Genomic DNA, 18136 nt, shown 5'->3' with positions numbered 1-18136 from the left:
GTACCTAATAAAGTGGCCGGTGAGTGTGTATGTATATATATATATATATATATATATATATATATATATATATATATATATATTTGGTTTATGCTTTATTATTGCTATTATCATCACACAAATTTAGCTTAGTTGAGTTTGTGTTAAGCACTGAAACTGGAAATTGTTATTGATGCATTTATCTAAGTGCCTCTCGACTACTGCAGTTTACTTTTCACTTGCCTTAGAAAGTTTGAAATGCTTGTGAAAGGCTTTTCAATAAATCTTCTAAATGCTCTCATGTCACCCTGCTACATTTCCAGCTTTACTGTCAGCCCATGAATCCGAGAGGCCGTAATGAGGTTCTAGTTTTGTTGTTTGAGATTTATATGGATAAGCACTAGCATACATTATTGATTTTTATTTTTTTTTGTAATCCTTACATCCCTGTAAGCAAGGCTTACAAGTTATGGTGTCTGTGCAAAAGGTCAAAGACAAAAGGAGTCAGAGAATAACTGCTGTGGCCCCCCAAACTCCAGGCTTTATAAGGGTTTATGTGAAATTCTAACTTTGGGGATTTTAACATTTTACGTGCACGTCTGATTATTGCATTGTTTACTTCAAAGGATTTGTGATATTTTTAACCCTAACCCTATATATATATATATATATATATATATATATATATATATATATATATATATATATATATATAAAAAAGTGACAAATAACAGAAATAATTAATTTGCAATTGTTTTGTAGGAATTACTATAAGAGTAGTGTATATATATATATATATATAAAAGTGGCAAATTACAGAAATAATTAATTTGCAATTGTTTTGTAGGAATTACTATAAGAGTAGTGTCCCTGGTCCAGCAAAGCCAATACAAATGCCTTTATTACCTTCTCAGAATGCAGATAATTTATCTAGAGTGCTGCTAATGAACTGAATATTTTATTCAGGTGTGTTGAAGCAAAGCCAAATCCAAAAGTTGCACCATGATACCTCAAGGACTAGAGTTAAAGTCCCCATGGCTAAAAAAAAATTTTTGATGAGATTTGTTACAAACATTGTGGATTTTGTGAATAGGTGCTCTGAAATGATATGTCCAATCATACATTTCTGTTACAGGAAAGTACTTATAAGGGTTTTTATTTTTTACACTGTTTGGATGCTAACTGGTGTGAAAGACTAGCATGAGAACTATGTACAGTTCCTAGATGATTCACAAACCCAAGCAGTCACTGCTTTGTTGGTCAATACTTGAAAAAGGGGTTCAAAATATCTGAACGCTGAAAACCATCAAGGCAATCATGAATAAAATTAAAGAGAATACATATTAAATGTCAAATCTGACAAGGGAAGGATCCTCGGAAATAAATGTAATACATGGAATAGGGTAGTTTTAGCCTATAAACTTAGATGATCAGCTTTTAATCTGAAAAAGTTTAAAGAAGATTTGCTAAGAACAAGAGATGAAAGTTCTCCAATTACTTTCACCCATCATGAGGATGACCTACAATGTTAATTGCTCTGTGTTCAGTACCCAGAAAAAGATCCTTACAAATATGAGGAGACAAAATGATGTCAGGGATTTAATAAATGACAAAAACTCGTCCCAGGACTTGGTTATTGCTGTAATTAAAGAATAATTCACATTTTAATGTATTTTTAATGCAACTGCTCAAATACATTTGTAGGTACAGTAGCAGTGGAGATCTCTGTAATTATCCTTCTCCAGCTTACATTTCTCTGCGTGCTGCTCCATATAAATCAGATTTTGCTCAAAGAAACTGATGAAGGGATTTTAAACAGACCATTAGAAGACCTGCATGGCTGTTTTTTAAGTATAATTTCAAAAACTACAAGCAGCTTCAGCTCACCAGAGGGCAACATGTAAGGAAAGGAAGGGTTGATATAATTTGGTTGAATATTTTCTACTTAATAAATGTGGTTTTTGGTTAAATCACTGCACATAATTGCCTTAAATTACTTTGGAGGTCTGTCATGACTCTGTAGGCATTCAAGTGTGGTTTTCTTCCTCAATTTTCACATTCACATGTCCTTCGGGACAACAGCTATATTATTTCACCTGAAAACCCTTTTGCAAGTCAGCCAAGATGTACTCAAGTGACAAAAATACATTGATTGATATGTTGGCAGCCAAAATATAGAACACTTATTAAATACCAAGTTATTTTATTTTTAATTAAAAAAATAAGATTAGAATAATAAATCATAATACCTAAAATTGATCAACAAAACAAAATGCATGTATGTATATCAGATATTTATGTGAAACATAAAAACCTTCTAAAGAAGAAAGAGGGAACACAGCACTGCATACTGATCAGGTATGACAATCCTTATAATGTAACAAAACATCACACAGCATTTTGCAGGGGTCTGCGGACATATCATCCAGGTTTGTGCCATTTTCCATGCATTGAACTGAGAGGTGTACACTCCCACTCATGCCACAGTTAATTAGATGGCCAATTCTAAAACAAAACCACCCTGCAGTGCTTAACATTAACATTACAGACAGAAACTCCATGAGAAACTTTAAGTGGTCGGGTTTTAGCCTACACTGCGTAGGCCATAAGTAACCTCTTGCACTTTGTACTGCACCAATGCATATGTTATTAACTTTCCGCCGGTCAGCAATGTCCTTGATTCATTATAGAACTCAGGCACTGGAGTCAATTATTGCTGTAGATATTTTTATATGTGCTTTTGGGGTTTTATCAACTAAAAGGCTCAGCTTACCTATGAGTAAATCAAGACAAAATGCCAGTTTGGCATCTGAGTTATTAAAGATCTTTACCAAGAATAATCAAAAGCAATAAGTAAAGCTGACATATGATATATAAAATCTATTCCCCTCGTTGTTATTTTTTTTAAATCATTTTAAATATATAGTTCTTTCAACAATGACCTGCTATAGACTTCTTTTTATGATCAGGAAACAAAGTGCAGAGTTACTCTCAAAGGTCCCAGGTCACTGCTGTTTTACTGATCCAAACTGAACAAGAGTTTTTTATTGATAAATGTTTATATTGCTGCTTTTTTTTAACACCAGGGCATTTATTGCATGAAAATATAAAAAAGCTGCAATTATTTTATCAAACAAAATAGACATATTTTCAAAACATGCAAATAATAGTTTAGTTTAGTTATTCATCGGTGACAAAACAATATTTCAACACGATAAATAACTATATATGTCATGATTCATATATTTTAAAGAAGTCACATTTTAACATCAAAGATACATTTAAATTCTTAAAGACATTTCAGAACAATACAAATATTAAGACTGTCAGTAGCTGTTCTACTTACATTTAACATTTTTCAGGTGTTTTAATTTCCAGCTACAGATAGGTGCTGACAGTTTGATTAGTTATGCTTTTCTAATGTGTTTTTTATTTAAAGAACAAGAATGAGAGTTTCTCCTTATCCCTGCTTATCTATGTATCTATGAAATACACATTTAAAAGAATGATTTGTTGAGATTCGTTGTCAGTCTTGCACCACTAACCCTCACCTATCTTTCTAAACCACACACTTGTGATTGATGGACACCATTAATTTAATAACATCAAAGCCCAGGAGGGATAATATGTTTATGAGGAGCATAATTCAAACTGCACACAATTTAAAACATCACTGGAAGATGAAAGCCTTGCTCTTTTCATCTGTGTCGATGTGCTTGTTTCTGCCCCAGAGGACAGAGTAGGGTTATCCTGAACAAATGCTAATGATGTGTTGCCTTCTGCAGCGATCAGGCATTAATCAGGGTGTAAGCTACTCTCTTTAAGGCAGTTGAGATGAACAAAGAGGGAAGACAAGATGGGGTGGCATTGCACCCTTTAACCTGTATGTTCAGTCATGTTTACATAACGCCTCATTTAAAACTGCAGCTACTGATCATTGAACAAAGACTTTGAATTTGCTGATAGGCTTCTAATGACATAACTTCAAAATATTTGCTGCATTCTTTAACAAATACAAATACCATCTAAGCAGTCATATAAATTGAAAAGAACAACATAAAATATATTAATTCAAATATTTTATGGCAAAAACAGTGATATAAAAAAGATTGGGACACACCATCAAGGTCTGTTTTTATATCCATTTGGATAAGTGTATATTCAATATCAGTTTTATGAAGCCATCTTCATTTTTTCTTTCAAATGTTTTACACGTGTAATTTCATTTGAAAGTAGCTAGCCTTATTCAAAGGATTATTGCGTTAGGAGTGCAGGTTCCAACATTGTTACACAGCATTAAAGGAATTGTGATCCATACATTGGAAAAAAGAGGCCTGTCTAAAAAGATTTGCAAGTGTTCTATTTCCAAAAAACAATCTGAGAGTCCAGGAAATTCAAAACTAGCATCACTGTGCATGCTCACATTTGTACATTCCTTGATATTCTACAAACATTCCCAAAAAAGTAACCAAATAACTAAAAGACCAAGTCTTAACAGGCAGAAATTACAGCACAAGTTTAATTTTGATGAGAAGTTTGAAATGTTAGCAAGAAAAAAAAATAGATACAGCTCAATAAGTTAAGATCTTTTAAATCTAGTGTCTGCCACTTTGGCTGTGTGTCGGAGGCTTGAAAGCTCAAAACATGTCATACCCGACACTCAAAATGCTTCAACAAGTGCCTGATGCTCAAAGGATCTCTCTAGGCCCCTGTCCATCATAGATTTAGCATGAAACCAGACCCCCCTGATGATCAAATCGTGCACAGCTCGTCAACAAGCCTCACCTTGTTTTGCAGTTTGTGGGTCTTTTCCTATCACGACTCTAGATGTAAAACAACAACTTAAAAAAATCTTACACATCTTATTGCTGAAACAAGAGGACATAACAGGAACGTTGTTTGAGGTCCTTTTAGAGGCTGGTTAACAGCATCAATAAGTTATTTTAGCTTTATGGTGCATTCAGGCCATATATGATCTGAGCATCGAGGGGGCAGCTAGTTTTCTATGTCTATGGTGGAAGCTTGTTGTTAGAGTAATTGTACAGAAATGCATCTGTATAATGTTATAATGCATAAAGCTGTGTGCTGTGTGTATGCAAATATAACCACCCTTTATCTGTAAGCTTGCTTTTAAGGGAGTTGTGGTTGACTTACTGGCAGCATTGAACCTTCTGACTTTCTGATGTCCAACACAGCAGCTGCTACAGCTTAACCTTGACTGAAGTCTGATGTCTAGCAGAAATGAATTGTTACTTTTATGTTATCTGAGAGCAGTAGCCTTCTCCCCCCTCCCTCAGTGCTAGGTCCAGAGCAAGTGTAAATCTGATTAATGCTAACAATTCTGTGTTTTATCACGTTTCAGTCATTTTAAAGTGTGAACTAATACAAAATCTTTCCAAACTCTCTCTGACCCAAATATGGAGTGGAAGCAAAAGTGACCAGAGGACTAATCTGCTCTGGATATTTCTTCTATGGCAAATTCAATGTGTATCAATTAATTGGAACAAAATCATAAAATAGAATGTTAACAAAAACAAAAAAACGTTTCATCTTAAATCCATTGGGAATATGTGATAAACTCTCAAAATAATCAATTGGATAACCTGAAGTCAACAAATTGCAGTTGGATTCAAACAGCAATGAGACAAGTATGGATTGCCATCTATCAGGATTTAACCCAGACATTAATATCCAATGTCAGGGATGACCCATAAACACAAACATCCATCTACACAAGCATATCTCATTCTGGTATCTCTAATTAACCTGTTAGTCTGTAGCAGGAAACACTGCTCTGCCACTAATACCATCTAAACCCATATTTTTTATTCAATTCAGGGCATTCTCATTCATTTTAAATTAATAATAATTGTGTAATATTTGTTGACATCACACCCATCAAGAACCCCCGTTGGTTGGTATAATGGTTATGATACAGTCCACTTACACTCATACAAAGGAGTTCAGTTCAAGCCAAAAAGAAAAATAACTAAATAACAATGCCAAATATAAATCCATTCCATGTTTTTATTACCGTAAAACAAATTAGTGTTTACTTAAGAAGCCTCTACTCCTTTGCAGGTTACTATCAAACATAGGTACGTGGGATAATGTAGTATGATGCTGACCCCTGCAGGACTACATTGTTGCTGCATTTTTTTATACCTTGAATATTTATTGTTTTAAAGTTCAGTGCCCCTTAAGAAAATAAAATAGTTGTCTTGCAGTTGTTGATTTTTTTTTTTGGTGTTTAGAAAAAATTTTTAATAATAACAATAATACTACAACTAATAGTAGTACTAATAATAATAACAATGATAATAAAAACTGTAATAATGATAATAGACAAATGCTGCATTCTTAAAAACTAATAGTAATTTTGTTATGTTATAAAAATATAATATAAATTATAGTCCATGTTTACTCAACTATGTCCTTATTTAGTTAATTCCTGTTTAGTTTAGTTGTCATTTAAGATAACTAATGCTATAGACAAAATAAGTTAACCTTTAATTTTCACTCGTTTTCTAATTACTATTACTGATGATTTCAGAAAGAATTTTTTTTTTAAGATGTCATCCAATGTGGCAACTGACGCCCTTTTTTTTATGTAAAATTTGAGGAATGCTGACTCACACTTCCTGTTTCCTGTCCAGTCAGGAAATGACAGGGTTTAACCCCTGGCTGCCATGGCCATTCCATTCTCTTATCTTGAAGATACTGCGGGGGCCTCATGGGAGGCTTTTCATTACAAGGATCCAAACTGCTGCAATTTAGTGTAATTTGTTGCTTTTGAAGGCTTCCTGAGGTTTGCAACTTTACTGGCTCATAACACTGAGAATGTAGAAAAAGTTACTCAACAATTTTGTTGTTGCATTTTTCTCACAAGCAAAATTCATCAAATGGTACACGTGATGATAAAAAATGTTAAGATTTTATCTTGGCACGAGAACCCAGAAAACACTGTAGTGTCTTTAAAGACTAAATACACCCATTGAATCTTTTCCTTTGAAATGGCTTAAATGCAGTTTGAGTAGAAAGAATTTTCAATTACTATTCAGGATATCATGAAGAAACCTGTGAATTCAGAGTCTGCAAAGGTTCTTCTGTATGTCGGCTATAACCAATATACTGTATACTGTATGTTCATAAAGAAAATATTGATGCAGAAGTTAACTTTCTTTTGCAAGCTCTTTTACTTTCAAATACACATAAATGGAGAAGAAAAGTGCAAAGTATTGTGCATGTAATCTCAGAATATTGCTTTTCGGTATCATGCAAATGTTTCAACTCTAGCTTTACGAGTCCCCCAGGGTCCAACAGCTGTTGCACAACCTGCATGATGTGGTTCCAGTCACTTAATAATGTTATATATACATACAGACAATTCATCAGTGCTGGTGATGCTTACTCACATTCCATTGCTTAAATCAATGCCACTGATGCCTACTCATATTCCATTGCTTTGGTTAATAACAGGAGTATCATTTGCTGAGACAAAGACACCGTAATAATAATAATAATAATAATAAAAAAAAAAAACATATCAAAGGCTTTAACTTTCATATGTGACAGGCACTCATTTCCGTTGGAGATAGTAGAAGCCAAAATTAGCTTTGACATTCATTGAGAGGAATTATTTCATATAAACTCTCCGTGTGAGTCACAGAAGAGAAGTTCGGTGAGTACACATGTAATTAACACAAAGCATTTCTTTTATTGCCACTTATGGTTGCATCTCATATTGTCCCTCTGTGGCAATAAAGAAATCATTGAGAGTGTTCTGCAGATAATCAAAAGTGGGTCGCTCCTCAGGCTTTTGTTTCCAGCACATCATCATTATATCATAGAGTTCCTCTGGGCAACCATCCGGCCGCGGCATTCTGTAAAGCTTGTCCAGGTTCCTGATCACCTCTGGGTTGGTCATTCCTGGATGGAGCCAATAAGAGAAAATGTAAATGTGCATGTTGCTACATTTTGTCTTCAACTAAAGTAAACTAAAGGACTGCCACATATTACTCCTGCTTAATGCTACTTAAAGCATCCATATGGGAAGGAATGCATTTCTAGTTAAAGTTATTTCAATAAAAGAAAATTTGCTGCACATTTGTTATTTTGATCATTAAGCTATAGAGAAACTGGACCACACTTATCATACCATGGGAATCATATATATAGACCTGTGTTTCTAGGTAGTTTTTTCTAAAGGCTTTTACCTGGGTAAGGGATTCTTCCATAGGTAACAATTTCTGTCAGCAGGATCCCAAAGGACCAGACATCTGATTTGATGCTGAACGTGCCATAGTTGATAGCCTCGGGAGCTGTCCATTTAATGGGGAACTTAGCACCTGAATATTGAAAAAGGTCGAAAAAATGAAAGCTATTTCTTAGACATAACAAGGAAATATTTTTTGCTCTATTTTTTTTTATTTTTTTATCTACAACTCGTCAGATCTTTAAGGTGAGTTGGATTACATTTTTAATATTTAAAAAAAGTTGCACCATTAAAAAACTAGGTATACACAACAATGTCTTTTTAGCACCATAAGATTCATGTCCTTTCACAGAGTGAAGCTTTATTTTTTTTGCATTTCATTTTCATACATATAGTATTTTTTTAAATTTGCCCAAAGCAGTAATACCAGAATTGATGAGAGTGAGATAATAGTTCTTTTTACATGAGGGATGTTTCTGAAGATTTTTAGAAAACAAGCAATCTTGCACAGCAAATAATATCCCACATAAAAAAAATCTACATACTGATTATAAACATAATCATTGAGGTACATTGAAACTGTCTGTGGTGAATTTAAATTTAATTCTAGGTATTTTACTTCTGCTTTTTCTGCACAGTGTTTTTTATTGTGAAACAAGAAAATAATTCTATGGACAAGTATTGAAAATTAGCATGTTGGCCATAAAGATTAAACACATTGCGTTTGTATTGTCTATAACAAATAAAGATGTCAAGGAACAAAAGTCTGTTGTTGTCCTACTCAGCTGCACATTTCATGATTTTTCTATTCTATTCTGTTTTTTTTTCTATTCTGTTCTTAATAAAGATGCAATTAAAATGAGTTTCTGCTTATACTTTACCTTCCTGCGCTGTATATTCTGACTCAATGACTCTAGCCAGGCCAAAGTCAGCTATCTTGCAGTGCAAAGTGTCATTGACAAGTATGTTAGCGGCACGAAGGTCACGGTGGATATAGTTTTTCTTTTCAATGTACGCCATTCCCTCAGCTATCTGTCAAAAGAGAGAGAAAAGCGGACATGTCATTGAGACCATCCTCAAATCCCAATTTTCATGAATAATCTAAAACAAAGTGGATAGAAGCTTGAACACTACTGTATGTGTCTGTTTGTCCTTGCTGACATCTGCAGCATGTGTGCTCAGTCTAACAGGTGGGTTTGAAGCAGTTAGAGGGTTTAACAGGATGTGCCCATTATAAGAAAGTCTGTCAAAGGGGGCAAAAGAGTTCTTGCTGGGGGGAGAGGATGGGGAGTCAGTGTTGATGGAAAAATAGCACAGTTTCCTGTCCGGATGTTAATAATTGACGTAACACGATGCTTTCAAGCCAGTCGAGCAAAAGCTCCCCCACAGAAACCACAGAGCTACTGCTGACAGTTTCCATGTGTGTTCACACATCATAACCCGTGTCAGAGATTGTGATATGGTTTTGAAGATGTTCAAAGCATTACTGTAGAAAATATACAGTATAAATAGGCTTTGGGCTTAGAATAACTGCTAATCTATGCTATTTGAAGGAATGATGGCGAAGAACTAAAGCTTTAGGTTATAAGTAACTGCTCCGGTTATAGTAATAACGAAAGAATCACTAATAAAGGAAAAAAAAACACTCATAGGTTATCATTCGGAAGAAAACATTGTGTTTGATAAATCAAAGATTATGTATTTAAAACTCTCCCACCTGCGCTGACATATCGATCAACTTGTTAATTTTCAAATGTTTCCCTTCATCAGATTTTAGAAAGTCCAGGAGGCAGCCTGTAGGAGAGAAAAAAAGACAAACCCTGCAGTCAGTTAAAAGGAAGACTATTAAAAAGTCAAGTTGGTCACATTTTGTAGGAAGATTAATATAAGTTTATTATAAATTTATGTGTTGTATGTATTATTTATTGCTTTTGTATTTTACAGGAAATAATTTTTATTTACCTTGTGTCAAGATTTTAAAGATATGGTCTCACGTACTTTAAAACCACCAAGTGTACTAAAAAATCTCCCCAAAGTATTTAAACAAGTTTTAGGTTATGCAACTTTTCAATGAAATTGTACACAATAAACAGGAACCATGTTGTGACTTTGCAGTTTGTATAATACCTATAAATACATCAGTAACCAGTCAGTGATTGATGTACCTCCTTCTTTTCTGCACAATAAATGATCTGCACCTATGACTTCCATCATCTATAAAAATTCATTACGAATTGTTACAGAGGTGTATTGTGAGACTGCAGCTATACTGCGATCAACATACTTGTGATTTTAATGTGATAGGATATGCAGCCATTTAGATTAAGGCAAATATCTCAATAAGTCTGCAAAGTATTAGAGCTATTTTAGTAGTGCAACAAGATATTCTTTTACAAGCCTCTTGATTTTTCTTACCATTGACCATGAACTCAGTCACAATGAGAATGGGCTCCTTGGTGACCACAGCATGGAGTCGCACAAGCCGATCGTGCTGCAGCTGCTTCATGAGGTTAGCTTCCTGGAGAAAGGCCTCAGGCTCCATCGTTCCCTCTTTCATCGTCTTAATAGCAACTTTTTGGGTGTTCTTGTAGAAGCCTGCCAAAGAGATTCATGGAGATAAATTAATCCTCTACACTTATTAAAGCCTAATAAACCCCTTGCAGGATGAGATAGTTTTGTCTTACCCATCCAAACTTCTCCAAACTGCCCAGCACCCAGTTTCTTCACCATTTTCAGTGTCTCTCTGGGAATCTCCCATTCATCCTGAGCCCATGCCGTCGGAGGAGCCTTTGGTTTACAAGGAGCATACAGCCGTAGACACAACCCATCTGCTGTCCCTGCAATAAGTCACATTCTGATTGAAATATATTTTTCCCTCTCTTAAAACTGAAGATCAAATTAACAACTGAAAACTGTTTTGGTTTCCAGCTGTGACAGCTAAAAGCAAAGCTATGTTTGCTTGCATAAACGACTTTTATCACAAGCAGCTGTGCTTTGGCAACCATCAACTAGGCTTAGCCTTTTATCTTGTGGTTTAGTCACATGGGAGGAAAGACTATCAATATACACTGACAGGAAATGCAAGATGCATCTTGAGGGTCTTGCTTCCTGATTTAATTCAAACTCAAATTGAGATGTTACATTTTGTAGGAGAGAGAACTAAACACAGTTTGCAAGAATATTTTGTAAAGCTTTAAAATGCATTTAAAGGCAACACATTTAGAATATTTCATAGTAAACTTACGGGTATAGTACTTGACAAGCTCTTGTAATGATGGGAAGGTATTGGATGGGGAGATATAGTAACCACCTTTGTCCAGACAGCGAATCTTGTAGTGCTTTACCACATCTCCCTGTTCCCGGTCATTGTCTCTTACCGATAGCGAGTACGACCCTAAGGAGGGGATGGATACAAGAACGCAGAGGGCTTAGAGTTCTTTGAGTTTTAGAGGGCTTAGAGTTATTTTTCTTAACTGCTTAAAACCCAAGATTATTTAAACATATGTAAATATCTGGGTTATATTTAAACTTCCAAAGTCTCACCTTTACAGGTTTCACTCTCTCGAACAAGAAAGGAGCCCGGTTTATTACCAGGAGCGAGAAGCAGTCGTTCAGTCTCCCTTCGACTCAAGTCTTTGAAAAACCACCTTTAACAACGACAAAAATAACATATTTGTATGTTTTTCCTTTAAATACAAAATACAAAATGAAAGCAGTAAAGTAAGGATATGATATTTTAGAACACTCCCCTATTATTGGCCACTCTGATGTAAAACAATAAAAATAATATCTAAACACGGTGGCCTGAGATGCCAATTTGGGCTTTAAATATTTTGCTGCTAACGCTTTCAGTTATTTTAAACATTTAAAGGTGTTGCTTTGAGTACATGTAAAAGTAAGTTAAATTCCTAGCAGGAAGCTCTATATTTACGGTTAGGTTTACATTTAGGTTTTAATTTACCAGTATGTTTGCTCTGACTGGAAGATACGTTATTGCTTTGGATCTGCACACCAGAATGATTAGGATGTGACGGAAAATCTTCAGAGGGAACAAAAGATTGAGCTGCTGGTGGGAGAGGTGTGCAGACATCAAGCTTATAGCTGACAATTATTTGTCAAAATATCAGGAAGCAAATGAAAATCTAGGTAGCGCTCATAGGATAGATTCAAGTAATGTTATGTAGAAGTAAAAGATTTTCATATATATATCTCTATATAATATATAGAGATATATATTTTATAATTTTCCACATGCACTTATTTTTGTCAAAATGTCAACTAAAAGGTTGCATATATTTGATATATAATTGTTTCAAATCTATACTTCAGTTGCACTAACACATGGAAACATATATTTTATTTCCAATGAGAAATAAACATCTTGGCTTAATGAATTTCACTACATCTAAATCTGTCTGGAGTACCGATCATTTTGAGACAAACCACCTATTAAAAGGGGCATTTCCTATGTCTTCACCATGCTTATCAGCGACTTTAAAAATACGTCTGCACCACATTATTTTATAACCCAAAGAAACAGGAAGTCGTTGACTACTAATAAGAGGTTTCTAGAAACTTCGATAAGCTTAAAAAGAAATTTAACGTTTACAAATTGCTTCAGTTATATTTCCTTTAACTGTATTTAGAAATTACAATAATTGCCTCATAAATCAGTCAATATATATATATATATATATATATATATATATATATATATATATCTAGTATATATTTCACAATGTTGCTCCAAATTCCATATAAAAATAGGATTTTCCAAATTTTCTAGATAAAAATGTATTCTAAGGCTTTACACGTGTTTACCAGGGTTGCCAATATTCTTTGAGAGTGTTATATGTGATCTTGATTAATGAAAAAAAATATATATATATATATATCTTTTCCCATACTTCTCCACTTCCAGTGTATCTGCTCTGGCTACATAATTAGAAGGAATGAAGCCCTCTTGTTCAGTCAGAAGTGATTTAGCCAGCCACCATTCTCCACTCCTACGAAGAAAACATACGACACACATCATTTATGTTTTTTTCTTGAGGGTAAATGATTTCGGCACATTTCTTGAATTCTGAAACTGGGACGTCGCTTACTCTTGCAAGACCTTTAGCTTGTCTCCTTTTTTGAAAGCAAGATCACTCTCATTGGTGGCTTTGAAGTCATGCAGCGCGATGAACACATTTTCTTCTGAAAATCAAAGAACACCAATTTGTTTCTTTATCACTTTAGGTCTAAGCTACATATCATTTTTGAATACCAAATTCCTCACCAAACTTTTATTTTAAAGCAATAACTGCCCTTTTTAAAATCTGCTTGAAATGTCTTTCTTGTCCGTGTAGCCTTGTCTATCTTATTTCTAGCAGAGAACGAGTGAATTGTGGTTGCCATTTTGATCACACAGAACAAATATGTCTTACTGACCCTAATGTCTTGTTGACTGCAAGTACAGATCAAATACTTTTGGGAATAAATTCAATTTTCAGTGAAAATGTTTAGTGATTACCATTAGATGAATAGGTGTTTGTACTCCGTCCCTAAAAGAGAGAAGTGTTCCATTAATATAAGTATTATAACTTATGGTCTATTAGACAGATAAGCTTATTTTACTTACTGTATGGTTTGATGATTGGGATTTCTCAGAGGTTTTTACTTTGTAAAAAGTATTTTTATTCTCCTTTTCTTTCTGGCCACTGCAAGTGCAGCCCATCCTGGGATTACAAAATAAGAGCATATAAACTGTGGTGTAGGACAACTGCAACATGAGCTGATAGGATACATCATAGAGGGGTTAATATTATAACAGCATCACCCATATAAGCTCATGAGACATGATGAACTATTGTTTTTCCTTTACCTGATTTAGCCGATGAGCTTTTGGATTTTTCAGTCTCCACTCATCCCTCTGCAGGCCCAAGTCTTTGACCTCATACCAAATCTGAAAAACAAACAGAAAAAGAAAATCATGAAAATCTGCTAATTTACAAGAATTAGTAATTATTTTCATTTTTATTTCTTAGTAACCAGTCTTCAGATGAAACCCAACAATTCAGAAAAAAGGAAGTTGAAAACTCTCTCGCACCTATGCTTAGTATCACTTTATCATCGTGTATCTCTCATGTCTGAGATAAAAATAGAGAAAAGATAAAATGCTAAAAGCTGATGGAAAATAACTCTTCTTATCTAGATTAGTGGAGGAGCGTAACATTTTGTTCCAGGCCTAATCATGTTTCCAGGTTCTTTGTTAAGATGTTTGAAGTGATAATTAATGCAATGATGGGATTCAAACTTTTGGACTGTGAAAATTGAAAAAACTCAAAGAGACTATCGATTTTCTTTCCATTAACTTACAGTTACAGCTCTGTAATTGTAAAAACCACGTCTAGCTTTCGTCAACCAGAAAATTAAACATAAAACATTTAACTAGCTGTACAAATAAATCTCTTGTGAAAGTCACCTTAAAAAAAATCTATTAATGCTTTGACAATATTTATTTTATAGGTGAAGTTTTTTTTCATGAAATACAGGTTCAACGGAAGAACTACAAAACGTGTGATAATGTTGATACATACACTGATGCGTGTATTTTACCTTAAAGTGTTTTCCCTCCAAATTTTTGCTACTTGTTACTTGCCACCTTATATCATGTTATCGCCTCTATCACTTTGTGATGCATAAGTTTAACATTTAGTTGCATTATTTTCTGTAATTCTCTTAGAAAATGCATGAAGGATGCTGCTTTATAATTGCAATGCACAACAATTCTTACAGACGTATTTCTTATGCTTCTGATTTTAAGAAAAATAACAAAGGAGGTAAATACCTTCAGTTTGTCATCAGAAGTAACCCAGATGCAAAATGTCCTCAGTTTCTTTGGTGAAAACAGACAGCTTGTCAGTTTGTCACTCTCACTCACTCTGGTTTGGAAAGTTTCTCTCTATCTATCTCTCTGTCTCTCTCTCTCTTTCTCTCTCTCTCTCTCTCTCTCTCTCTTCCTGCTTCTCTCTCCCTCTCTTACACAGTCACCTCCCCATGGGACAGTAGTACCAAGGTTACTGGAAAACATGCAAAAGTATAGGTTGTACAGTAATTATCTTCTGGCATGCTAAATTTATTTAAGCCCTTTATCCTCTAAGTGAATACTACAAACGACTTCATCCTCAACTGCAGCATTCACCAAGCTGTATTGATCGTAGATTTTTTGAGCTTTGCTCGAAATCAGATAAACACCGTCTGTACCTAAGATTATGTCTAAAGCCGAACCATAACTTTGTTGTACCCGCTTTGCTTTTATACCTACTTGGTCTCGACTTTAGGTGTGGTGAGTAAAACAAGCTGCATGGTTTCCATGACACATTTTTCAGTTCCTCTATTGGTCGGTGCTTTTTATCTCTACAGTACATCTTACAAACTAAGCAAACCATGTCTGCTTGCACTCTACTGTAGGGCTATCGGGGCATTTCAAGACAAAATAAGGAAGTAGACCTGTCTTTTTTTTTTTTTGATTTGTTTATTTGAGGTGACTATTATTAGTAATGGAATAATTGCAAAAAAAAAAAAGGTTTTTGACTCAGTGAGATAAGAAATCATAAATATTTGCAGTCATAGCAAAAAAGTTATGCATCCTCTTTCATTTTTATGTATTTTAGGAACTTGATCTTATTCAGTAAACATTTCGGAAGTGATAAAATGACCTTAGCTGTTTTCAGTTAAAATAACTGTTATCATCAACCTCTAACATAGATCTAAAATAGACCTTTCGACAAAACCCTGTAGATTCTACTTTAGCTTTTCAATAAGGCTTAACTGCCTGAGAGCGATTGCCGTCCTAGTGTATTATGTCTGTATATCCAACCTTTTACTGTCCCCAAAAAAAATTGTCTAACATTTTATTTGAGGATACTTTGGTATGGAGGAGGAATCTTAAAAAACTACAAGGTAGCCAGATCTCTAGAGGCAAATCATCCCACCTCCATTTCTGTGCAAGGCAGATGGTTCGGTATTTTGTGTTTTGATTTATAGATTCTACGGTAGTATTCACATCAACTAAGTGGTTAACCCTTTTGCCTTTTAATGACTTGACATATTATTTATATAATTTGGACTTTGAGTAATCGACTGAGAAGTGTATTTGGAGTCATTTTCATGTGTTGCCTATTTTGTTTTTACAAATAAAAATCTTACAAGTGTGGCAGACTTCTCTATTCAGTCTTTTTTGCAGCTCAAAGTCTTTAAATGTTTATTATATATGAATTTAGAAAGTTTAATATTGCGTATCCTTCCATGCCAAGCAGTTCAAGTCTAGTCAAAATGAATGGAGATGCTATGAAGAGACATTAACAGATTAGAAAATGGCTTAAGGTCAGTTTTTCTAAGTAGACTCTTATTTTTTGTGTTCCTATGGGTTCTGTATCTGGCTATATAATAATACTAACAATAATCATCTTTATTTATCATTAACTTTGCACATTACAACAAAATCTCTAGTTTGCATTTGACCAAATGCACATAACCGTTACCACTGTACAACTTCTGTGGAGCATCCTTTGCTTTTTGCTCAGGAAACAGAAGTACCTGTCTGTGGGATTTCAATCAGGGAACCTGCAGCCTTCTCAGGATGCAAGTGTTCAGCTTTAAATCACTCCCTAACAATAGTTAGGTAACTTATAAAAAAAGCTGCACTCATCAATTTATGTTTTATTTTATTTAGAAGACATCCATCCATCCATTTTCTTTACACACTTGTCCCGAGTGGGGTCACGAGGGGTGCTGGTGCCTATCTCCAGCAGTCAATGGGCAAGAGGCAGGGTACATCCTGGACAGGTCACCAGTCCATCGCAGGGCAACACAGAGACACACAACCATTCATGCACACACTCACACCTAAGGACAATTTAGAGAAGCCAATTAACCTCATGTTTTTGGACTGTGGGAGGAAGCCGGAGTACCCAGAGAGAACCCACGCATGCTCAGGGAGAACATGCAAACTCCATGCAGAAAGACCCCAGGAATCGAACACAGAACCTTCTTGCTGCAAGGCAGCAGAGCTACCCACTGTGCCACTGGGCAGCCCTATTTAGAAGAAGAAAATAACAAAGTGTTTCTCCCATTAGGTCAACCATTTGCTTAATTCTAAGCCTTAAACCAGACTCTATCATGCCTATACTGTAAATGTGCACCTTGTAAAAATCTGAAAAATTATTTTTGTTTTTGATCTGACTCTGTTTGATGAGTTTATTTACATGTATATTTAAAAACTGGATATTTATATTTTAAAGCTGGATAGAGGTGAAAAGCACATTTCATTATGCGTTGTATTGTATGTGACAAATAATGCTGATCTAATCCATTATTTATCTTAGATTAGCCTTAGCAGCCACTTCTCTTTCACTTTCAGATGGTCTTATTTGATTTTGAACTTAAAATATTGACTTTTTGTAATAGGTTCATAAATTAAAATCTTTAAATTTTAAATCAAACTACAAGCTGCTTCAGTTCTTGTACCAGAGCTCACCCTTGCTGTGGGAATCTGAATTGCTAATGATCCAATGTATCACACTTTAAATTAGTTTTGGCTTAGACTTTGGTTGATAAAGTTTATTAGATAATTTGTGTTGTTTATCTAAGGCTGAATTTATCTTATTTCTGACCTAATCAGAGCATAATATTTTCCTCATGTTATGGAAAACAAATTTGTAAATAAAAACGGTTGTGTCTACTTTTCACCTCAAGGGTATTTTATTATACAACAAATTAACTGGTAACAGTTACCTATTAGTCTTTTTTTTAGTAGCTGTTGTTGTTAGTTTTGACACTAGGGGGTGTAAAGGCCCATGCATCAAACCCTTCTGGAGGATATTGCCTTTACAATTCCGGAAATCTTTCATTTTCTCTTCATAACCAACTCTTACTGTGACCTCATTCAGAAACATG

General features: G+C 34.6%; 1 protein-coding gene across 1 annotated transcript; it reads right to left on the bottom strand.

The window, feature by feature from the left end:
* Positions 1-7170: 7170 nt before the first annotated feature.
* Positions 7171-15160, bottom strand: LOC107082827 (proto-oncogene tyrosine-protein kinase LCK-like). Its single transcript, XM_015371709.1, has 14 exons — positions 15027-15160; positions 14061-14141; positions 13818-13914; positions 13710-13740; positions 13300-13393; positions 13102-13200; positions 11738-11841; positions 11439-11588; positions 10879-11031; positions 10610-10789; positions 9912-9988; positions 9076-9226; positions 8196-8327; positions 7171-7908 (listed from the first exon to the last, which is right to left on the bottom strand). Exons 3-14 carry the CDS (start codon positions 13911-13913, stop codon positions 7706-7708), a joined length of 1470 nt encoding a protein of 489 aa, XP_015227195.1. The 5' UTR covers position 13914; positions 14061-14141; positions 15027-15160; the 3' UTR covers positions 7171-7705.
* Positions 15161-18136: the final 2976 nt, after the last annotated feature.

Source organism: Cyprinodon variegatus, unplaced genomic scaffold (assembly GCF_000732505.1).
Source record: "Cyprinodon variegatus isolate N-32 unplaced genomic scaffold, C_variegatus-1.0 Scaffold4, whole genome shotgun sequence".
In the NCBI taxonomy this organism is placed as follows: domain Eukaryota; kingdom Metazoa; phylum Chordata; class Actinopteri; order Cyprinodontiformes; family Cyprinodontidae; genus Cyprinodon; species Cyprinodon variegatus.
Note: the sequence above shows the minus strand (reverse complement) of the source record. Positions and strands in the feature narration are given on the sequence as shown.

Bases quoted from the DNA above. Each gene is read 5' to 3' on its own strand.
- LOC107082827 (XM_015371709.1), bottom strand. From the start codon at position 13,913: ATGGGCTGCACTTGCAGTGGCCAGAAAGAAAAGGAGAATAAAAATACT. The intron at 13,201-13,299 runs GTAAGCGACGTC...TTTTCTTCGTAG, and splicing joins AAGCTAAAGGTCTTGCAAGA to GAGTGGAGAATGGTGGCTGG. The intron at 9,989-10,609 runs GTAAGAAAAATC...TCTCTCCTACAG, and splicing joins GACTGAGTTCATGGTCAATG to GCTGCCTCCTGGACTTTCTA.